The following is a 25,013-nucleotide window of genomic DNA, read 5'->3' as shown; positions in this document are numbered from 1 at the left end:
TGGCTTCTAGGCTGGTAAGAAGGGCAGCCTGATGGGACCCTGTGTCACCAGTCCTGAAAGGACTGCACTTGCGGCCATTGAGCTACTGGGCCAAATTCAATGTATTAGTACTAGCATGTAAAACCCTAAATGGCTTGGGACCCCAGTTCCTAAAAGAGCGCCGTGCTCAACATCACCCGGCAGGTGAGGCCTTGCTGGTGTTGTCTCCATTGAGCCCTGCCTACTTGGTGTGGAGCCATGATAGGGCCTTTTCTGTTTGTAGACTGCCCTGCCTAGTGAAGTGCATCTGTTTCCCAGGAAAAACATTCCCCAGACATTTGATAACTGAAAGACACTGGTAGAATGTTTTTAACTTCTTTTTAAAGTATGTTTTTGGTTGCTGCTTTTAATGTCTTATCATTGCTGTATCTGCCACACTGGGCAGCATGAAGGATGGGGTATAAATTGAATTAATAACAGTAATAATAAAGCTGTAATTACACTTTTGGAGGATTTATTGGAACTAGCTACGTACCTCGGGGCGGGAATGTGAGTGGTTTCTGTGTTACTTGTTCCAAATTATCTTAGGGAAATCTTCTCTCCTGCCACCCACAACAAAATTGGAACTGTTTTTACTTTAGGTCTGACTCACTCTCTAGACACAGTTCTACCAAGTTATGTCTGTTCCCTTCTAGTGCAGCGACAAAACTGATAGCACATTTGCAAAGCTAAGCAGGGTCCAGTATGGTTTCAAATTGGATAGGGAACCACATTTTGAGATTCCAGCATTGCAGGGGGTTGGACTAGGTCAGGGGTCTGCAACCTTTAAGACAAAAAGAGCCACTTGGACCCATTTCCGAAGGAAAAAAAAACCTGGGAGCCGCAAAACCATTGCGACATTTAAAGCATGCGCGCTGCTGCCCTCCGATCTGACAGTGGGTGGGAAGGTGACGACAGGACGGTGCGTGACTAATGCACGCACTGCCCCCATGCGACGTCACAGCCAGTACAGCGCCCGCCACAGTGGGGAGTGTCGGGGCACACAATGCGCCTCCTCCCCTCGCTAGTATCCGCCCCGGAGCCGCGGCAAAGGTGTAAAAGAGCCACATGCGGCTCCAGAGCCGCGGGTTGCAGACCCCTGGACTAGGTTCTTCATCTCCTCCTCAAGTTCATACTGTACTACAGGAGGAAGGGGGAGGGGAGAGCAAGCATAGTCAATACAATACTTGTCAGGGTTAACTTCTACTTCCAAACCAGCTCTCTATCGCCAACAGTAGCCACCCAGATTCCTTACCTGGAAGACTCATTTATAGAATGCGTATGCAAAAAGCTCATCTGTTGCAGTGTTTAGACATGACATCACTTGCAGGGCAGCAAACATGTTATGGGCTCTTATACTATAAGTAGAACACGCACTCCTATATTGTTTGTACCTATCTTGTAATTAGAGGCATGTTTTGTGAGTGAAAATCAGTAGCTGAAGATGTGAATCTGTCCTTAGTGCTGTAAATATTTCGTATCACATACTAAATCATTTTTATGGCAGTCTAACTCAGTGTTGTGGGAATTTTATTAATTCTCAAATGGTGAAACCAAGAGGCTTTGTGTGAGTAAAAAATAACACATATTGACAGTTTGCTGCACAAGAAAATACTAAGAGAGATTCACTTCTCAGTCAGTGGTAGACTGATGAATTTCATAAGTTGGTGGATCCCCTTAGTAGAAATAATGTTTGGAAACTACTGACTTAAGCTGATCTTGCGGTTATGAAAGGTTTTATTAGTACAATTTTTTTTGTAATTGATTTCTACCTTTCAATAATCATAGCGAGAATGCTGTGTTCATTTTAAATATTTCTTTTAATCATTCCTGATTGATTTAAGCACATAACTTTCAACTCCAAAAGCAAATTAGGTGTATTTGTTTTACATCAGTGCATGAGAGTTTTTTGGGTAACTGGTTTTTTGATAATTTAACAGCTGCAATGGTAGATAAGTACTAAAATCAGATAAAGATTCAACATATAGTGGAATATAGCAGTAGTGAGACAGTAGGCAATGCTTTTCTTAAAGAAATACAGTTAGACTTGACAATATTTTATATACCGTACATGCATATAGCCTGCTGGATCAGGCCAATGGCCCATCTGGTCCAGCATCTTGTTCTCACAGTGGCCAAGCATAATGGCAATTCATGATTAAGCCACATTTTTGTGGAACCTGGAGCGTCACTTTTAGGATTTCCTGAGTTTGCTTTTGGTTACACCTTGTGATTAGTAATCTTATAAACTTGGTTCATAAAACTAAAGTGGGGAGGATTATTAGGAAAAAGGTTTCTACATCTGAATAGTTACATGCATGCATTTAAAAAAAATGAAAATAAATAAGAATATGCATCTAGCTGATCCTATCCAAAACGGTTCCTATGAGCTAAAATTCTGTTAAGCAAATGTCAGAATCCTTAGGATCTTATGTTGGTTAGCAGCTCTTTCTGGTTTTCAATGTACCACCTCAGGTCTGATCTTCACCTTCTTTGCAAGTACCTCTCTAACTGTGACCTTGAGCTATTTTTTTATTATTTTTTTGTATAAACCAAACCACAAACCAGCCAACATTAAAAAGTTCACTCTTCCCTTAATCCCTTTTGCAGACCACATGCTGAAGTGGTTATCTGCAAGCCAAGGTTGACTTTAGGAAGCAAGTTAACCATGTAATTCGCAAACCAAACTTTATACAAGATCATTGTTTCTTTTTAAACAGTCCAATTCTTTCACACAAGCCAACTTCAAACCATGAGTTATGAAGCTGACATCTTAAACTAAGTGTTTGTTTTAAACTAGGATATCTAGTTTGTACATACTTACTTGAAAGCGAAGCTAAATTTGGCAGAAATTATCCCACTAGTCTTATGGGAGGAGCAGAGAGGAGTGAGAGTTGTGTGAGCCTCATTTTTTGCTTGGCCTTATGGAGGCTTTGTTATGTACGTATTCAGTGGTCTGTATTTGCCTGAGCTTGAGTCTGCACTAAGGATTCTGAGCTCCTGTGTTCTGATTCGATACATGAGATCCAATCACAGAACATTTCAGGATTTGGGCCTCTGCCATTGGCCCAAAGAGTTTAAGTCATGATTTGCAGCTTGGAAGTTTAGACAGCCAATCACGTCAGGAGTGAGAGTGGCCCAGGCCTTCAGGAATGTACATTAGCGGTTGCTTTGCCCCTGTTGTCCAGTTCTGTTAGTTCAATAAATGTTATTGCCGTTATCTATGGTTACCAGATTTTTTTCAATGAATCCGGGGACACTTTTTTTTTGGAAGCTGAGTAGCAACAGGGAGTCAATAGTAGGGATGGTGAGGCAAAAGACCCTGGGCCCAAGCATACATGCATATTGTATAAAGGTGCAAAGCCCTTCTTTCGCACCCTGTGAAACATAAATGCGCAGAGTTTTTTAAAAACTGGGCAACGGCCGCCCACCCGCGACTCCCGAGCCTCCCCCGATCAGTCAAAACAAAGGGGGCAGGGGGCAGGAGATCTGTACTGCTGGATGTCCCCGGTTCCCCTTTGGCAGTGGCAGTGGCATTCAGCAGCCCGGAGCCAGCCTAGTAGCACAGTTGGCTCTGGCTGGCTTCAGAAGCTGCTCGCGGTCGTGGCGCCCGCCATTTTTCCTTTCCGGAAGTCCCCATATGATGTGTTGTGAACAAGACACATCATATGGGGACTTCCTGAGAGGAAAAATGGTGGGCGCCATGGCAGCGAGCAGCTCCTGAAGCCAGCCAGAGCCAACTGCACTACCACGCTCCTGAGGCTGCCACTGCCACGTTTCCCGGGGACAGATTTGTAAATCCAGGGACTGTCCCCGGGAACCGGGGACATCTGGTAACCCTACGTTATCACTGTGTTTTGCCTTGTGGGAACCCACCTACACTTCAGGCTTGTCCTTGTAGCACTAAACAATGGTTTAGCATTCAATGCAAACCAGGTCATTCTGTTTCTGTGTTGAGGTTTTTAATGGTTTTTCTCCACCGTTATACGTGCTTTCTTTGATATTCTGTGATACAACCCTTTGAGTAATAAATAATTTTAAAAGTGGAAATTTTATAATATTTTCATTCTTTCTTCCCCTGCTCCCTTCCCCACACTTCCTTGAGTGCTGATGATTTCAGGCTTAGTTTGGATTGCATGAGAGATCATTGGAGACTTAAGATGGTATCATTGTAATATTTCTTTTATGTACATAACTACTAAGACTGCATCATGCTTTCTAAAGGAAACAAGTGTGTCTCAAAGTGTTTCACCTTTAGTTAACTTTCAGATCTGTTTGCCACTCTATCTTAAGAACAGCTGTTCACTGCCATAATACCATATCTCTGCATTTCTCACTAGCCATAGCTTGTTATGTTTCAAAGGCAGGAGAGAGACAGCGTTTTGGTCATTAGTTCCCATAGAAGGAACATCAGCTTATCATCCGTGACTGTCAGAAAGCAATTAGGTTAATGAAAGATGGTTTCATAGTGGGGTGAATTTTGTCGTCAAGGTTAGCATGCACCATTCATTTGGGGTTCACCTTTTAGCATTATAATGACAATATATGCCTTTTTTTATTCGCTTTGAGATATGCTAGTTAAGCACCCTTTTATCATAATTTAGGAAATAATAATTTCAGATACACATGAATCGCTTCATTTCAATACAGTTCATTCACAGGGTCTAATTGGTACATAATGTCTCTGATGTTCATTAAAATGTAATAATATAAAGGCAGTAACACCAAGACAGTTGCATATGAAGAGCATATCTATTCTAAGCATAAACCTGCTGGTACTTACGTTCCACTTTTACCCACACCAGCTTGCATGTAACCTCAAAGCTGACAACCTGTTACAAAACAATTTTTTTTAGTTTAGTAGTTTTTAGATTTTTCTGGGAAACCATGATGCAACAACAAGGATAGTCGCCGTTCGAAAATAATCTTCCTGCCTTTATGATTGATGTGATTAATAGCAACGAGAGATGCTGGTGAAGTTTGTTTGTTTGTTTGTTTGTTTTATTTAGTAATGTATATAGGTTGCCTTTTTCGGGAAGGCAACTTTCACATCATAAAACAGAGTTTTCAAATTACAGAGGCAGTATCTATAACTTTAAAACAATGGCCAGTTAAAGCATGTAAGACAACATAAATCTTAGCAGAAAAAGAGCTATACAATCTAAGAGAGTTCTCTAAAAGTAAAAAGTAAAATAAAATTTGAAATGCCTTATTTAAGAGAAGGTGGGTTTTAAATGGGTTTTTAAAAATCCACTTAAATATTTATAGCACCAAGGACAAATGTCCTTCTGTGGGGAAGGAATTTGACAATCTGGGAGCCACCACAGTTTGGGGGGCGGGGAAAGACATGATAGTGGCTTATAAAATTATATGTGCTGTAAGAAACTAGATAGAGAAGTTGTTACCATTTCTCATAATATTAGGATGCAATGAAGTACTTTCTCACACAGCTTTTGGAATTAGTTACCACAAGATGTGATGATGGCCACCAACTTCTGTAGCTTTAAAAATATGATTAGGCAAATTCATGGAGGACAAGTCAGATCACTGACTACTACTCTTGATAGCTACCTCCCAATGATCAGAGGCAGTATGCCTTTGAATACCAGCTGCTGAGAAACAACAGAAGAGAGGACTCTTCCCCTCATGCCCTGCTTGGGGGCTGCCCAAAAGCATCTGACTGGACATTGTAAGAGACAGAAGGCTCAACTAGATAGGCCTTTCATCTGACCCAATAGGCCTCTTCCTATGATCTTAATTTATAATGTTTTAATCCTGAACCAGTGCTCAGTTGTTTGTGTTGGTTAGGTTTTCCGAGTTATTTATTTAACAATATAACTGAATGTTTATAGCTCAAGCACTGTTGTATGTATTTAATACATTAAAAGACTTTCTTTTATGATTCACAGTACTATTTTACCGTCCTCTTTGGTCATGAAGGACAGAAGCCACTTGAGCTCCGTTGTGAAGAGGAAGCAGATGGGGAAGAATGGGTAGAGGCTATTCACCAAGCCAGGTATGAAACCTCCACTGACAGTCTCTACCTAGTCAAGCACTCCTTTTGTTTACTGAGGAAAAATCTACTTCCTTCTCTCTTGTACTATTCTGGCCTCAGCAGATCACACAACAATACCATTACCTGCCACTGATCTTCTTCCTTCTTCTCCTGATACAAAAAGTCTGGAGTTGTCCTGAGGGTCAAACTACACAGTACAGCCCATGCCTTGAAGGGCAGAGTTTTGCTGTTTTTTACCACATGCAGGAAGACTGTTCCAGATAGGGACTCTAGCATGGTGGGTTGGGGGATTGCCCCCCATAGCCCTAGTCCTGGCCTTGCAATCTCTTTCAGAAATAAGATCCCATTAAAGCAGATGAATTTTTCCCACAATGCAAATTACAGGTGCATGGTGGGAGCAATGGGCTAATGCTCTCAACCCACATGGTAGGACCCCAATCTGGATAAGGCTTCCACTCTGGAAACCTTTGCACTTAAAGGCAAAGCTATGTAGCAAACAACATGCAGTTTGATCCTCTGGAGACAGTTTATTCCCACCATCACTGATCAGGAAGTATGCAAAACTCTCATCCCTCTGATACTTCTATACAGTAAGTCACTATACCCTACATATAAGTCCGTAGACACTTACTTCCGTACAGTAGTAATTTTCCTTTTATTGCCCCTGTATGATTCACTGCTCTGCCTGGCATGGTGGCTAACAACTTTTGGCTTGAGCTGTGGCACTAATAATATGAAATGCTATATTAAGAGCATGTGATGCAAGTAAGATGGCAGGCCAAAGGAGAATGGACTATTTCAGAAGATGAGGTCTTGCCGGTAGTGGAGGGAACTTCTAATGCCTGTACAGTGATTTGGAGAAGCATTCTTTATTAAACAAGGGTGGGATAATTTTTTTAGCACATACTTCACTGGCAACACGATTCAAATGGCTGGAGTTGGAATGCATTACTTTGGTCAACATGATACTTCCAGCCAATCAGATTGCGAGGGAAGAGAGTCTCTTGCACTCCTTTCAGTCAGGACATGAGAAATGTCCATGAAAGCATGGACTGTAGCCACTTCTTCCTTTGTAGGCAATCAGCCACTATTAGGTCTTGCTTGATAGCACTGCTCTTTTGATGGCCAGCATTTCTTTGAATCTCCTTACACCTCACTGATACCTGGCCATACTGTGGTTCACTGTTTAGGTCTGTCTTTTACAGTAAGGGAAACATGTTACTGATTTCTCCTATCTTCCTTTTCCTATACTGTTCTGGTAACGTTACAACAATAAGATCATGTGAGAGTTACAGACAACATGGTTATGTGTCATGTCAATGCCTCTCTTCTCTGGGATGTAAAATAAAAGCTGTCTTCACTGAGGGGAAAGGATGTAAGCTCTGGGTGAAATCAGGAGATGATGAGTAGCCAACTGTTTTCATGAGCATGGAAACATAGATAGTGCAGTTTATAAATTGTGGGTGATGATCATGGTAAGAAATCTCAAGCCATCCTCTGTTGTCTTCAAACAGCTCACAATGATCTCTTATAATTTAGGTTTAATCTGAGTTTCTTTTCCAAGCCAGCAACCAAATTTAATAGCTGTTCCTAGTTTCTGCCTTGGAGTAGATAGAATACTGTTAGATCATAATAAATAGCTTATTCATAGTTTCAGAATTATATGGATAGGAATGAGTCGACCTTTTAAAGATCTCAAATCTATAATAGGAAGTGTTTTAAAAATGATTATTGCAAAGCAAGAAAAGGGATAGAAAATTAGAATACTCAGTTTAGGCTAGTCCTGAGCAGACCTTGGGACATACTTCTGAGTAGACATGTATAAGATTGTGCTGTTAATTCGTTGTTTTATATTGCTTTTGAGCAGAGCTGTTCCTCTCAAGCAGGCAAAAGTGTGAGGAAGTGAAATAATCTGTTGATTGGAAAATAACCCATGCAGAAATAGAATGTTTCTGTGCAGAAGGTGATACTGCTCCATCCTACAGTGTTCTGTGTGCACCTTGTCCAACAGCCACGCAAAGGATTTCAGCACTGATTCTACTGAATTACTCACGTGCCTTAAGGGCAATGTCTCTGCCAGAAAGCCAGAGACCTCGAGAGCAATGTCTTGGCATCAGTTCTTAACAACTTGGTTGTGTTTTAGAGCCCCACATGCTAAAGACCTCCCCATTATTTTCTGCAAGGGGGAGCCAGCTCACACTTTCACAGGCATTCATTATTGAATGTACTGATATTGTGCCAGTCTTTTAATTAGGGGTTTTGGAGGGAAAGAGAGGTTACCAATCTATTATTAATTTAAATTAATAGGTGGGATCAACTGCACCCACCCAGACAACACATACATAGCTCTTAGAATGAGAGATTCCGATACAGCGGAAAGGAGCAGCCAAGCATACTAGGACTCAATTTCTCGACTTTAAGAAAGCCGACTTCATAAAGCTTAGGGAAGTGCTGGGTGAGATCCCATGGACAGTAATACTAAAAGGAAAGGGAGTTCAAGATGGCTGGGAGTTTGTTAAGAGGGAGATAGTAAAAGCACAACTTCAGGCAATACCAATGAGACGGAAACATGGAAGGTGCCTAAAGAAGCCAGGGTGGCTATCTAAAGAACTTTTAACTGAGTTAAGATTAAAAAAGGATGTGTACAAAAAATGGAAAAGGGGGGAAACCACCAAAGAGGAATTCAAACAAATAGCCAGCACGTGTAGACACAAAGTCAGAAAAGCTAAAGCACAAAATGAACTCAGGCTTGCTAGAGAGGTTAAAAGCAACAAAAAAGGCTTTTATGGGTATGTTCGTAGCAAAAGGAAGAACAAAGAAACCGTGGGGTCACTCAGAGGAGAAGATGGTGAAATGCAAACAGGGGACACAGAAAGGGCTGAACTCCTCAATGCTTTCTTTGCCTCAGTCTTCTCCGATAAAGAAAACAATGCCCGACCTGAAGAATTTGGAGCAAATGATTCAGCAGAGGAAACACAACCCAGAATAACTAAGGAGATAGTACAAGAATACTTGGCTAGTCTAGATGTATTCAAGTCTCCAGGGCCAGATGAACTGCATCCAAGAGTATTAAAAGAACTGGCAGATGTGATTTCAGAACCACTGGCAGTCATCTTTGAGAATTCCTGGAGAACAGGCGAAGTCCCGGCAGACTGGAGGAGGGCAAATGTTGTCCCTATTTTCAAAAAGGGGAAAAGAGAGGACCCAAATAATTACCGCCCAGTCAGTCTGACATCAATACCAGGGAAGATTCTGGAGCAGATCATTAAGCAAACAGTCTGTGAGCACCTAGAAAGGAATGCTGTGATCACCAATAGTCAGCATGGATTTCTGAAAAATAAGTCATGTCAGACTAACCTGATCTCGTTTTTTGACAGAATTACAAGCCTGGTAGATGAAGGGAACGCAGTGGATGTAGTCTACCTTGATTTCAGCAAGGCATTTGACAAGGTGCCCCATGATATTCTTGTAAAGAAGCTGGTAAAATGCGGTCTTGACTATGCTACCACTCAGTGGATTTGTAACTGGCTGACTGACCGAACCCAAAGGGTGCTCATCAATGGTTCCTCTTCATCCTGGAGAAGAGTGACTAGTGGGGTGCCACAGGGTTCTGTCTTGGGCCCGGTCTTATTCAACATCTTTATCAACGACTTGGATGATGGACTCAAGGGCATCCTGATCAAATTTGCAGATGACACCAAACTGGGAGGGGTCACTAACACCCCAGAGGACAGGATCACACTTCAAAACGACCTTGACAGATTAGAGAACTGGGCCAAAACAAACAAGATGAATTTTAACAGGGAGAAATGTAAAGTATTGCACTTGGGCAAAAAAAATGAGAGGCACAAATACAAGATGGGGGACACCTGGCTTGAGAGCAGTACATGTGAAAAGGATCTAGGAGTCTTGGTTGACCACAAACTTGACATGAGCCAACAATGTGACGCGGCAGCTAAAAAAGCCAATGCAATTCTGGGCCTCATCAATAGGAGTATAGCATCTAGATCAAGGGAAGTAATAGTGCCACTGTATTCTGCTCTGGTCAGACCTCACCTGGAGTACTGTGTCCAGTTCTGGGCACCACAGTTCAAGAAGGACACTGACAAACTCGAACGTGTCCAGAGGAGGGCAACCAAAATGGTCAAAGGCCTGGAAACGATGCCTTATGAGGAACGGCTAAGGGAGCTGGGCATGTTTAGCCTGGAGAAGAGGAGGTTACGGGGTGATATGATAGCCATGTACAAATATATAAAAGGATGTCACATAGAGGAGGGAGAAAGGCTGTTTTCTGCTGCTCCAGAGAAGCGGACACGGAGCAATGGATCCAAACTACAAGAAAGAAGATTCCACCTAAACATTAGGAAGAACTTCCTGACAGTAAGAGCTGTTCGACAGTGGAATTTGCTGCCAAGGAGTGTGGTGGAGTCTCCTTCTTTGGAGGTCTTTAAGCAGAGGCTTGACAACCATATGTCAGGAGTGCTCTGATGGTGTTTCCTGCTTGGCAGGGGGTTGGACTCGATGGCCCTTGTGGTCTCTTCCAACTCTATGATTCTATGATTCTATGAAAAGTGAACTTGCCCCAACTCATTTTTAAAATCTTGGCAGGAGGGGGTGTCAACTGTTGGGACATCACTGTAGCTGCTATTTGGTTATAAACCTCTTACCTAGGACTCTTGACTTCTGGGCCTTGCTCCTGAGTCTGTTACTAACTTGAATAAAGATATTTCCCTTACTTTTAAGCACGAGTTGCTGTCATTTTGTTTAGGGATGGGAGCCTGATACAGATAATCAATTTCCTCCAAGCATATATCTTGACACTTCGTTAGAGTAGGAGAGATGTACAGTGGTGCCCCGCAAGACGAATGCCTCGCAAGACGAAAAACCCGCTAGATGAAAGGGTTTTCTGTTTTTGAGTTGCTTCACAAGACGAATTTCCCTATGGGCTTGCTTCGCAAGACGAAAATGTCTTGCGAGTCTTGCGATTTTTTTCCGCTCCCCCCCCTTTTTCTAAGCCGCTAAGCCTTTAATAGCCGCTAAACCGCTAATAGCGCTAAGTCGCTAATAGGGTTGCTTCGCAAGACGAAAAAACCGCTAGACGAAGAGACTCGCGGAACGGATTATTTTCGTCTTGCGAGGCACCACTGTAGTCTGTTTTCCTCTCAGTTTAATGTAATATTTTCAGAAGTACTGTTTTCTTCTTCAACTTAAATGTGCTACCTACCATAATTAACACAGATTGTGGCGGGCATTCTGCTAAATGAAACATCAACCCTCCCCTTTTTTCCTCTTTGCAGCTATTCAGATATCCTGATTGAGCGGGAAGTTTTAATGCAAAAATATATTCATCTAGTTCAGATTGTAGAGACAGAAAAGATTTCAGCCAATCAGTTACGACATCAGCTTGAAGATCAAGACACAGAAATCGAAAGGCTTAAATCAGAGGTATGTTCCGATATGATGTGCAGGTTACATTTTATCACTATCTTTATGAGCCAGTTTATATATTAGGAATGCAATCTACTCCCTTTTGAGTCAATGTCCCCCCCCCAAAAAAAAACACCCCTTAAATTATGTGAATGAATTGAACCTTAGGTTAATTGTGAAATAATCACCACTGAGTATGTAGACTTAGATTTCCTTGCCTGATAATTTTCCTGACTTCATTCGTAATCTTCATTAATGATGCAGACTTTTAAAACTGCAACAGAATAATGCAATTTTATTTTAGTCTTTGCCATTTTTTAAAAAAAAATTGCGTAGCATGGCATTATATTTCATTTCCCTAAAGCAAGAATTTACATGTTCTTATCCACCAAGCTAAAATGCATCCTCCTAGCCACCTGTTGTCGCCTGCCAAGTGCTAAGTCCTGTTTTTACACTCTCAGGCAGTCAGAGACCACAGACGTCCTGGTGACTGCTATGGTATGTGGGGCTTCGTAGATCACAGGTTGTGCACACCTACCCTAGAGTAGGTAGGTGATTATGTAACGCAAGTCTAAGAAGCCTCAAAGATCTGGAAATTAAGGGTATTGGAGTCTCAAGTTAGATTCCAGAACTGAGAATTCTGAGTAGAAAACCCTAACAGTTATGGGCTTTTCTTATTTTACTGCTTTTGACAGATTGTAGCTCTTAACAAAACAAAAGAACGAATGCGACCTTATCAAGGCAACCAAGAAGAAGAAGATCCTGATATTAAGAAAATCAAAAAGGTAAATTTCTGTTTAAATGGAAGAGAGTTTATAAAATAATTTGTCCACACCCTTCTTTGAATTAGAAGAAATAATTTATTATGTGTCCATTATCTTCCATTCATCTCAGTATGTGTTGAATTTTAAAACTGCAGCAAGATCACCTAATATCTGAAGTATACTATTTAGTCGAGCAGGCAGATAATGGTGAATTGGGGTAGATATATGTACAGTGCATATCACATTACCCAGTATAAACTGCTTGAAAAAGGTTTACTGACCATTGTGTTTTCAAGCCACTTTAATTAAGATTTCTTTTCCTTATGATTTTACTTCATCCAGCCCAGTCCACAGATTTCTGTGCATTGCTCTGTATTTGACACTGTAGTTCAGTGGAAAAGTAAATGCTTTGCATATGCAAAAAATTCCCAGGTTCAGTCCAAGTAGGGCTGGAAAGTACTGCTGTCTGAGCTGCTGGAATGAGTTATCATAGGCAGTACTGAACTAAAAGGACTATTAGTTTGACTTGGTGTAAGGCAACCATGCCTGGCACCAGCATACAGCAAACTGGGGCATATGGAAACTCTCACAGCACTGCTTCTGTGCCTACTGCTGCTAGTACTCAGGCTGGTCACTTGCCCACCCATGATAATGATGGCGGTATTCATTGGAGCCTAAGCTCTGCATGCTAATTAATGGCTGATCCCACCTCCCAACGGGTGTACATCGGGGTGGGAATAGCATAATTAACCCATCAGCACCAAGGAATTTGTGGATGTGCAGCTGATGAGCATTGCTGCTAGGCTGCTCCTTCTGCATGGCCTTTTCACGGCTCTAATGGTACTGCTTTACCCACCTGCCTACAATTACATTGATGGAGAGTTCTACCCATCTACATATAAGCATACAAAGGTGTACAAAGTTTACTCCCCAGCTCACAGCAATGTCTGAAGATTGCAGAGGTGCAAGAAGAAGAAGAAGCAGCAGCTACACACACACACACACACACACACACACACACACACACACACATATATATTTCAAAGGTCATTAAGAATGTGTTCTTCTTTTGTTGAATTACCAGGTTCAGAGTTTTATGCGAGGTTGGTTGTGTAGAAGAAAATGGAAGACAATTGTCCAGGATTACATTTGTTCTCCACATGCAGAAAGTATGCGAAAGAGAAATCAGATCGTTTTCAACATGGTTGAGGCTGAATCTGAATACGTACATCAGCTTTACATCCTTGTGAATTGCTTTCTAAGGCCGTTAAGAATGGCTGCAAGTTCAAAGAAACCACCAATTAGCCATGATGACGTCAGTAGTGTATTCCTCAACAGGTACCCCATGTGTTTATATATTTAATTAATTAATTAATTAATTAATTAAAATATGTCCAGACCTCTTTCATCTTCAAATATGAATGTATACAAAGGGCAGTTTAAAAAACGGGTGAAGAGAAATAAAACAAATACAATAAAATTAAAGATAAAGCAGCAGTACTGTAGAATGTAATCACAGTGCAATCGGGTACATCTTTAGAATTGAGTTCAATGAGATTTACTTGCAGATAAGCATGGCTTGGATAAAACAAGTATTTGATGTATTTTGTAAATCTTGTTCCATTATGATGGAATGAAGTAAATCCAGCTTTGGCAATTTCCCAACTTTCTTCTTCGGAGTATTTCAGTCACAGCTTTTTTTCTTTTTTCTTTTTTAAAAATATTCAGGTAGAAGTGTAGATCTTTTGCCTTCTTGAAGGCAAAAAATCTTTCCCCGCCCCCGAAAATAAAATAATAATAAATCATGCTACATAGATGAGGTCCAAAAGTTAGTCAGTAACATACTTTTGTTTATTTGATAAAAAATTATAACCCACTTCTTCCAGATGTTTTGAACTATAGCTATTTATGCAGTAATGTTCAAAGAATATCTTATAATGACAGAGTCCAACTTTTGTTTATTGTTTCAACTTTTATTTCTTCGCAGTGAGACTATAATGTTTCTCCATGAAATATTTCATCAAGGATTAAAAGCAAGAATAGCAAACTGGCCTACTTTAATTTTAGGTAAGTGCTCTTCACTAGGGCCATAATTATTTTTGCATGGCCATATGGGGATATTAGGAGCAATTGCATCCTCTTTTTTTGCATATGTCAAGTGTGTTTTTCAGAAGATATAACCATTTTAGGAAGGTGTAGTATGTTTCATTATGCAGAGCGGCTGAAAAACTTCTGTCAAGAGAGAAAAGGTGGTAACACTATTCCTTGTTAGGACTTCAGATTTTGCAGTTCTGGATGTAGATAATTTGCACTTAATGTTCTGTTTTATTTCTAAATATGACCTATGAAAAAAGTGGATGGCAGCAACAATTTACTTTTCTCTTTGTTCTGTATAGCTGATTTATTTGATATCCTGCTGCCAATGCTGAATATTTATCAAGAATTTGTTCGGAATCATCAATATAGTCTACAGGTCCTTGCAAACTGCAAGCAGAACAGAGATTTTGACAAACTTTTGAAGCAGTATGAAGCCAACCCTGCCTGCGAGGGCAGGATGCTCGAGACATTCCTTACTTACCCCATGTTTCAGGTATTTTTGTTGTTACAGTGGTTTTGGGCATGTTATAAACACTACTTATATCACTTGGTTAGTAATACTAATGGCTGTTGCTCTAGCAGATTGGTTGTTGGTTGTTGTTGGCATCCATCTGTCTTGAGAGGCAAAGGAAGAGTGCGCCTTCAGGTGTAAAGTAAAACCGTTGGAGAGTTACAGCACCTGCCGTGGCTGTAGAGGCTGATACAGAAGAGACGTGTTTTGTTGCAAGTTGGGCCAATACAGAAGGTGTCCTGTTTTGCTGCTACAGGTGCACCATGGCGTTTCTTTTCTTCTCCCAGCAGTCATTCCTCCTATGGTTACTGCTGTGGACAACCTGACTGTCTTGTCTCCAGGTACTGTGATCATCTGCAAGGCTTATAACCACATGGTTAAGGTTACCAGCCTTTATGTCACATTTGCAGACATTTTTGTAACACAAGAGTTGGTGTGCCAGCAGGCCTGGTACCTGAAGCTTTTGGCAAACTTGCCATCTTCCATTCTGTGTATGTGACAAAGCCAGTGTAGACGTCGCTGAGTCAGGACTATGAGCAAGATGGGAATGTGGAGTTGGGAAAGCGCATCTTTATTTGAGACTCTATACTTCCATGTGATGCACAAAATCGTCCTGCCGCAGCACATGTGGAAAGGCATTGAGGCATCACTCCTGGTGGTTGTAAGTTGCCTACAACTCACTTCCATAAAGCAGAGTACTCAACACACACTTGATAGACCTTCATCTTGGTATTGGTCGTTAGCATCACATTTTCCCTTACCTTTGGGGTATGTCTGCCTTGCCAGTTCACTTGTCTAGCTCAGATTTGATGGAATGGTTGCTTGTTGTGGTGGAACCCAGATAGACAAAATCATCTACTACTTCAAGTCTGTGGTCTGTGGAGTGCTGACAACATCCTGACCCAGAGTGTTGGTCTTTGTCAGGCTGATGGTGAGGCTGAACTCCATGCAGGCTTGGGCAAAATGGTTGATGAGTCTCTATAGAGCTTCCTTGGAGTGGGCTGTCAAGGCTGTGTCATCTACAAATAACATCTCTATAACTGTATATTTTATCTGGTGGAAGGGTCTTGAGCATAACAACCTTTTATATTACAGTCACAATTCGAAAGAGCTTGTAATACTTGTTGTTCAATATATTTTTGAAGACATTTTGTTTTTGTTTTTTTAATTATTTGTTCCTATACCCAGTGGTTGTGTGATAAATGAAATTTTCTGCTATCAAGATAAATTCAGTTCTCTTAATTATAGCACATGCAGTCTGAACGCTGACAATGAAGAAAAGGGGTTCCTGCAAATTCAAGTCATGGTGGTTTTTTGAAACATGCAACGCTTGTGTAAAACTCCCATCAAGACCTCTGAATCCACCTAGAAACTAGGCACTAGACATGCTCACTGTCTCCTTCTGTCAATAAACCCTGGCAGCAGAGAGCAGCAGCAAACACAAGTCTTCAGTCACTGTTGTAAACCTAAAGAAAAATAAAGTGCAAAGACAGGCTCTTCTTGGAGGAACAGGGAATTAGCCTGGGAGAAAGAGCCTGCTGGGTTTCCTGCAGAAATAAGTGTAGAATCAGGGAAGTAAAGTGTTTCTTTTAAGTTTGGAGGAATCTAGGTTTCTTTGCTACCTAGTCAGCTTTAAGCAGTAGCAGATGTTGGGGCAGAGCTGTGGGGCTCACCTGACCTCCGGTCAGTGGCATACCAAGATAGAGAGAAATGAGGCGGCGGCAAGGTTGGCACAGAACCAATGGACCAGTGGGCACACTGGATCAGCTCTGCTACTGCATTTGCACCTTGATCTTGTAGCTGCACACACACATGGAAACGCAGCAGTGATCTGACTGACCAGAAGTTTTTGAGCATCTTGGATGCCAAATGTTTCGGTTTGTGTTGGAAAAGTGAGGAAAAGTGTCCACACCTCCATTTTCAAACACACCTCGGAAGTTGAACGGCTTCTCAGGTGAGTCTCAGTTTTCTCCACTGAAATTGCTGACTGCCTCTTGCGCCTCGGTTGTCGAACATTTTGGAAGTCAAACGGTCTTCCGGAACAGATTATGTTTGACAAATGAGGTTCCACTGTATAATAATGAACTCCACTAAGCTTCAGTCTTATCTATTGCCCCTCCCCCTCCTCTAGTTTACCCCCAAGGAAGAGATGGAAGCTTTTTTTTCTATTTCAAATTAACTGCGGTTTGTTGTGTCATTGAAATCCAGACAAACTGTGGTCAATCTTAACTATACTTTGCTGAAACAAGACAACTTCAGGCAATACCTTATGGAGCTGGCATGTTTCCATAAATTATAGTTCAGATTAACCACAGATTTTGGGGACGCAGGTGGCGCTGTGGGTTAAAGCCTCAGCACCTAGGACTTGCCGATTGAAAGGTCGGCGGTTCGAATCCCTGCGGCGGGGTGCGCTCCTGTCGTTCGGTCCCAGCGCCTGCCAACCTAGCAGTTCGAAAGCACCTTCGGGTGCAAGTAGATAAATAGGGACCGCTTTCTAGCGGGAAGGTAAACGGTGTTCCGTGTGCTGCCCTGGCTTGCCAGAGCAGCGATGTCACGCTGGCCACGTGACCCGGAAGTGTCTGCGGACAGCACTGGCTCCTGGCCTATAGAGTGAGATGAGCGCACAACCCTAGAGTCTGGCAAGACTGGCCCGTACGGGCAGGGGTACCTTTACCTTTAACCACAGATTAAGGTCCAGAAAATATGATGCACTTCAGTTAGTCTGAAATTAAAAGGAAAGCTTCCAGTCTCCTCCTCACGAGGAGGGCAGGGAAAGAGTGTACAAGCCCAAGGTGCACGGAGGTTTGTTTTCATGATTTAATTTTCAGCATTGGATCCAAATGCAGCCATTATTTGCCAGCCTTATACAAACCCACACTAGGATTTTCATTTTATCATGGGATAAAGTTTTCTGGTAGCCTGAGATTGATGGGCTTCATGATAGACATATCTGTTTTGCATTGTAAACACATTTAGGACTAGTTGAACAACTGGAGAGGAAGGCCTCTATTCGGTTTGACATCCAGGCAACTAATTCTATGTAAAAACTAATGGATCTAGATGGGACTATGCATCCACATTCACCTCCTGGCAGTTAAAGAGGCCTAGATGAACAGTATGGGGTGCATCTGCATTCACTGCACATCTGGAAGACAGAATCTCTGCCACTGAATTGGGGCTACTGTTAGTTTTTCAAGTTACTTATTTATCCTGAAAATTTCTTCTTAATGTAGAAAATATTTTAGTTGAGTGAGTTTATGCTGATAGAAGAAAATAAATGCAAAGAATTAAAAAACAATTTCTTTTTAAATGTTCATTTTTTTATTATTTCAAGACCAAGTGTGCTTTTAAATATAAACTTGCTGATAATCCCTTTCACCCATCTTTAGATTCCTAGATACATAATAACCCTCCATGAACTTCTGGCTCACACACCGCATGAGCACGTAGAAAGAAAAAGCCTTGAATTTGCTAAATCTAAACTAGAAGAGCTTTCAAGGTGAGACTCCTTTTGTTCTATGAATATGAGGCTAAAACGGAAACTGTGGATTACAAAATCACTGCATTATTTTCAAAAGATTGAATTATGGTATCTTTGGGCACAGCAAAAATAAACATGCAGTGTCTCCAGAGAGCTGAATTTAACTTTTAAGAGACCACTCAGAGGCCAGCATTGCATTGTGTAAGCATAGTTGCACCTAAATTATTGATAGGGGTTTATTTTATTTTATTTTATTTTGGTCTTGAGCCGAATTTAAATAGTCTGAGTCTCCCCACTTGTGATTCCCAGCAACTGACATTCAGAAGCATATTACCTCCAGTGGTGGAAATAGAGCATTGCCTATGAGAATAATGCTATAATAATAAGTAATTCAAGAATAAATCCACCTAAAACACAGGAACATAACCAAACATGCCAACCTGGAAAAACAAACTAGGTGTACAGCATGCTGCAGTACAAAGGAAATTTATATTTTAAAAATCTTTGAGTGGCGCTAAAAGGACACTAGGACGCAGGTCGCACTGTGGGTTAAACCACAGAGCCTAGGGCTTGCCGATCAGAAGGCCACGGTTCGAATCCCCACGACGGGGTGAGCTCCCGTTGCTCGGTCCCAGCTCCTGCCAACCTAGCAGTTCGAAAGCACATCAAAGTGCAAGTAGATAAACAGGTACCACTCTGGCGAGAAGGTAAATGGTGTTTCCGTGTGCAGCTCTGGTTCTCCAGAAGCAGCTGAGTCATGCTGGCCACATGACCCAGAAGCTGTACGCCGGCTCCCTCGGCTAATAAAGCAAGATGAGCACTGCAACCCCAGAGTCGGCCACGACTGGACCTAATGGTCAGGGTTCCCTTTACCTTTACCTAAAAGGACACTAGGCAAGCTTCTTTGGAGAAAGTATTTCACATGCAGGTTACAGTGCTAAAAAGACTTTCTAGCCATCACCTAGCTAGCCTCACATGGTGGTGGGACCTGGCAGAGAGTTGCTCATGATGAAGGTAATAAGGTATGGGAAAGCTATATGTGCTTTATGCATGCACTTCATTTCTTGAAGCTGAACATTCCCTTTTCTCTTTGCAACAGAGTGATGCATGATGAAGTAAGTGACACAGAAAACATACGGAAAAATCTGGCAATAGAAAGAATGATAGTAGAGGGTTGTGATATATTATTGGACACCAGCCAAACTTTTATACGACAAGGTAAGACCATTTTCTTTAGCATGCATTTCTACAGTATTAAGAGAGCATAGCTGAAAACCAGAGTTAATGTTGGCATCATTGGGAAAAATACGGGTGCAATATATAGCTGGCACCATAAGTGTGCGATTGTCCAGATACAATTCATGAATATTAACCCCACAGTTTTGGGCTGCTGCTGAGCCCCACCTCTATGCTGTTTTTTTTCCAGGGGTCATGAAAAACAGCAGCACAATAATAGTAAAGCACCCGTGGGAAAGTAACATACACAATAACCGGACTATCGTCTTCAGTGGACCAGAAATTATCTACAGCAACATGGAAAATAGGTCTGTCTGGCCAATAGATGTTGCAGTCCCAGATGATGCCAACATTCGGGCAAAAGCACAAGAGAAACTTGGAGTACTTGAAGCTTTGTCAAATGGTGGAGAGATTGTGAGGAATGAAAACAGCTGTCTTTTGTTTCCGTTTTTCATCTGTGCTTCAGGAACAGCTCAAAATGATACAGTCTGATAAAAAATTTTCCCTTCAGATTGTCTTTTCAGTGCCAGAGCCAGAGTAGGAGAAAAGTTATGAGAGTATTACATTATCTGGTATTCTTGAAATGCCCAGGGACATGCATGTCTTCTGGAAGACCTCTGCTGTGGCTTTTTGTGGATGCTCAGAATTTATGGTACACAACTATGTGCAGTGCAGGTTAACATAGTCATACATGTAGGGTATCCATTATCAACTAAATATCTGGCACAAGCTCCCTTTAAGAGAAGTAGCTATGACCCAGGAGGCCAGCTCCTGGAGAGTTAACTCAGAGGTGGGGCCTGGCTGGAGAAGCTTGTTACTCTGTGCAGAATAAAGTCTGTTCTCCCATCCACTCAGCTTGTAGTGAGTCTCTGTGTAAACAGCAGAATACAATACAATGTACACCAGGCACCTTCCAGATGTTATTGGATTCCAGTTCCATCAGCTGCAGCCAGCATGGCCCAGTATCAGTTATAGGGATGGAAGGATTCCATTTAGGTTCTCTTAGTTTCTCATTTTCACCAGTCTAAAATTCAGCTCTCCACATTTATGGATTAAAAAATTCTCATGAGAATTCATGTGAACTGAATCTAATTTCACCTTGGAGGGACATAGTTTTCTTACCTCTAATACACACTTTTATCAACCTCAGTTGCCCAAGTACCACTTCTTCTGTAGCCAAAATTTCAACAGCAGGTTCTGGGGGAACCCAGAAGTACAAACCAAATCCTTCCCGAACAACTTGATGGAAGGGGAAGCTCAAGACAGCCCAGTGAAGTTGAACATGATGAGTAGGGATTAAACGCTGAGTGACTGTTGGATGGGGGATGGAACAAAGTATATTAGAAAGCTGGTTGGCTGGAATCCTGGACAGCAGCAGCATTTTGCCCTGCAGTGTTTTGTTGCAGGCCCAGTTTATGATCCATGAAAGTTTCCAAGAAGAAAATGAGAAATGAAGCTACTGACACCAGTAGGAAAACACCATTAGGAAAGTCTGTAGCCACTTGCTCAGCTCTGTTTTCCAGCGACCACACTGAGCAAGCGTCATATACTCAATGAAGCTTGCATTTTTTTGGTCTTGTTTTCAAAAAGAGAGCAGGCAGTGTTTATCTTAAAATTTCACACTGTTCTGATTGAAAACAATTCTTCTTCAGAAGTTTTGAAAGTGCCACAGATTGAAGTCCTCATCTTGTGGAAGTCATATTGAAAAAGCAACACATGACAAAGAAATGGCAAATCCTTGATCTTGTTATAAATATTATTGATGGCTGGAAGAATTGCACACATCCAGAAGTTGATGCTTATGCATTTTAAGTGCTCTTTTTAGCTCTCTGAACAGATGATACAAAAACAAACAACAGAGACCTCATCTGGTCTCCTAGGAATTTAAAGTGTTCTCTCAGCTGTTAATGCCCTACTGATCAGAGGAAAATCTTTATCTGCCAATGATCTGGATTTAAAATGGCTGTGGAAGTGACAGGTGTAAGACTTGGCACTGATACTAACAATCAGTGTACCTGGCACTAACTCAACCCCTTTTTGATGGTCCTTTGGATCACTTATGCTGCAGTTCTACACACAGGTACCAGGGAGAAATCCTCCTTAAAATCAATGGGACTTTCTTCAGCGTACAGTGGTACCTCGGTTTACAAACTTAATCCATTCCGGAAGTCCGTTCTTAAACTGAGGTGGGCTTTCCCTAATGAAGCCTCCCGCTGCTAGTGCCCTTCCGCCGTTCAGCTTCTGTTCTTAGACAGAGTTTGCAAACCGGGACACTACTTCTGGTTTTGTGGAGTTTGTAAACCAAATAGTTCGTAAACAGGGCTGTTCTTAAACTGAGGTACCACTGTATTTATCTTACTTATTTCACAAGATTTATTACTGCTTGATTGTCATAAAACCTCAAAGCAATTTACAGAAAGAATAGATAAGTATAGGTTTGTATGGTCAGTCTGAGAAATTGCTTGTTCTGCAAAATGTACAACTATATAAATTTTAATATTTCTTGTTAGACATTGCATTGCTGGTCTTATAACTTCTCGCTTTCATGGCAACACACCATTTTTGAATGTATTGGTAAAATTATACTTGGAATGTATAAGACCAGAAAGTTTTACTTTCCTTGTGTGAATTTCCTTGTATGACTAACTCCATGTTGTAAGTAGAGTGTAAAAACAAAACAAAAAGCAACCTCCATTCTAATGGAATTATTATGTTGTGTGTAAATTCTCTATGCTGTAAATTCTCTATGTAGTATACCATTCGCCTATACTTCTGTGTATTAAAATATTATCACTGAGTAACTGTTCATATCTGTGCCAAAATTGTGCAGAATCCAACATTGCATGAGTGAACTTCTGCTAATGCACTGGGACATCCCCTCCTCAACCTTCCTGCAACCCCTGAAACAGATCTTGAGGGTGTATGGAATGCTGCTAAGAGGAGGCGTGGAAGATGGAATTAGAAGTCCTTTCTGCTCGTGTGTGTGTGTGTAAAGTAGTTAAGCATATTTACTTGGAAGCAAGTTTCACTGCATTCATTTGGTTTACATTTTGATTTAAAGTAACTTCTAGGCACGTTAAAAAACAACACATTCACCTTTACAGAGTCTCATGTGACCTGATATCATGCTTAAAGCGTTCTTATTTGATTGAGTTAGCCTTTGTGAGCCAGTGACCCTTGGCTTAGAAAGAAACAACATTGGCATGTAAATTTTGCATGCATAGGGGCTGATGCACATATGATGAATCCATTGGTTGTGGGTCACTTGGAGCCCTGCATTGGGAAGTGCTTTTTGCAATATCCATCATCTTTAGGCACTTACTTCCTCATATGTATGTAAAGGAATTGAGCCTTAATGCCTCAGTAATATCTGATTCTGCATTGTGTGTCTACCTAAAAATCTCTGAATTAATAAACTATAGTATAACAACATTTTTAATAGTACCTTTTTATTATTATAAAATGAAATATTGCATTCTCAAAGGCACATATTTTCAGGGCTCTGGACAATGTTATTAAAAAAATGTGAGAAAAATCACTTAACAGCTACTTTAGAAAAATCACCTGTTACAGTACTCTTTGTTCAAAACTTGTTTTGATTTCTTTCAAGCTCTCAGTCCCAATACTAGAGAAAGCTGTTTTCCCTCCTGAGTTAAGACAATTTGGATGCAAGGGGTATGAATGAACTTTCCAGTAAATACGTTTAAAAACATGCTTCTGCAGGTTCATCTGAGTTAATGGATATAGTTTAGGGTCACGGGTGGCGCTTTGGTCTAAACCACTGAGCCTCTTGGGCTTGCCGATTGGAAGGTCAGCAGTTCGAATCCCCACAACGAAGTGCACTCCCATTGCTCTGTCCCAGCTCCTGCCTATCTAGCTGTTCGAAAGCACGCCAGTGCAAGTAGATAAATAGGTACCACTGTGGCGGAAAGGTAAATGGTGTTTCCGTGCACTCTGGTTTCTGTCACTGTGTTCCGTTGCGCCGGAAGCGCTTTAGTCATGCTGGCCACATAACCCAGAAAGCTGTCTATGGACAAACCCGGCTCCCTTGGCCTGAAAGCGAGATGAGCGCCTCAACCCCATAGTCGCCTTTGACGGGACTTAACCGTCCACGGGTCCTTTACCTTTACCTTTATATAGTATTGGGCCTAAGATTAGATGGACCTCGGTTTAAACTTCTGCTATGGGAATTTAAGGTCTCTTCACATTTTTAAGTCCTTTGTGTGGGGTTTTAATTATTTGTTTGGAAGATCGTTATTGTACCTTTGCAAATTATATATATATATATACACACACACACACACACACACACACACACACACACACACGTCCAGTTGGCTTGTAAATTAAAAACAGTAATGCAAATTACACATCATGAATAAAATTATTCGGAGGGGAAGCAACCTTTTCCAGTTGGGCACCACTTCCTCCCACCATGTTTTAGAGAGATTCCCAATATTATGGAGAAGAGTTGCATAAGGCACAAGCACTGTAAGAGAAAGGATGGGATCAGAAAGTCACCTCCCCCTTTGACTGGTAGGAGTGACCCAGGAAAAATCTGGGCCCCAAGTGGCAATCTGATGGTTGTATTAGCAACAGCAATCTGCTAGGCCTATACAGTGGTACCTCTGGTTACATACTTAATTCGTTCCGGAGGTCCGTTCTTAACCTGAAACTGTTCTTAACCTGAAGCACCACTTTAGCTAATGAGGCCTCCCACTGCTGCCGCTTCGCCACTGCGCAATTTCTGTTCTCATCCTGAAGCAAATTTCTAACCCGAGGTACTATTTATGGGTTAGCGGAGTCAACCTGAAGCATATGTAACCCGAGGTACCACTGTACCTATATATCAGTGCCGTAAATAAGTAAAAAATTGTTCTGGTACAATGTGGAGACTGTTTGGTGGCTGTTATTGTCCATTTGAACTAAAATAACACATCTTTGGCACATATTTTCAGGGTTCTGGGCAATGGAAGTAAGGTTTCTCATCCCACTGTTTTTTTTTCCCTGTGTCTCAATATTGCAATATAATTGCTGCTGTCATGCAGGCTAAGCTGCCTTTCAGCTATTACAGTGGCTGATGTTTCATCAAATGGCTCCTTTAAAATGGAAAGCCTTTTAAGACCCAGCCTGAAAAGCAGCAGTCCTCGATCAGCGGTTCTCAACAGAATGATGCTGCAGTGGTCCTACCCCACCATAAGCCTTTTCAGCTTTTCAGAATGTACCTGTTTTGACAGAATGGCTGCCTCCATGACAAACCTACTTATCCCATTATATAATCAAACTGTCACTCTTCTTTGTATTTTATCCCTCTACTTGAAGACATCATGGTTAAATTATTTTTATTCCAATAGCTATAGCAAAAAAGAAAAAGAAAGAAACAAAGAATCTGTTCAGGCCCCAGTCCTACCATTAAGCAAATGTGGGAATGCAGGGAGCAGCATCTGTGTCTCCTGCACCCCC

At 41.4% G+C, this 25,013-nt stretch overlaps 1 protein-coding gene across 1 annotated transcript in view; it reads left to right on the top strand.

Moving 5' to 3' along the window:
* The window catches only part of RASGRF2 (Ras protein specific guanine nucleotide releasing factor 2), a 90,301-nt gene that overhangs the window by 17,316 nt on the left and 47,972 nt on the right, over positions 1 to 25,013 (top strand). Inside the window, exons 2-9 of the mRNA XM_077935891.1 lie at positions 5,928 to 6,034; positions 11,332 to 11,479; positions 12,157 to 12,246; positions 13,310 to 13,563; positions 14,213 to 14,292; positions 14,622 to 14,815; positions 18,223 to 18,332; positions 19,414 to 19,532. Coding sequence (XP_077792017.1) covers positions 5,928 to 6,034; positions 11,332 to 11,479; positions 12,157 to 12,246; positions 13,310 to 13,563; positions 14,213 to 14,292; positions 14,622 to 14,815; positions 18,223 to 18,332; positions 19,414 to 19,532 — 1,102 coding nt within the window. The remainder of the gene's footprint in view (positions 1 to 5,927; positions 6,035 to 11,331; positions 11,480 to 12,156; positions 12,247 to 13,309; positions 13,564 to 14,212; positions 14,293 to 14,621; positions 14,816 to 18,222; positions 18,333 to 19,413; positions 19,533 to 25,013) is intronic.

The sequence above is a fragment of the Podarcis muralis genome, chromosome 11 (genome assembly GCF_964188315.1).
Source record: "Podarcis muralis chromosome 11, rPodMur119.hap1.1, whole genome shotgun sequence".
In the NCBI taxonomy this organism is placed as follows: Eukaryota; Metazoa; Chordata; class Lepidosauria; order Squamata; family Lacertidae; genus Podarcis; species Podarcis muralis.
Note: the sequence above shows the minus strand (reverse complement) of the source record. Positions and strands in the feature narration are given on the sequence as shown.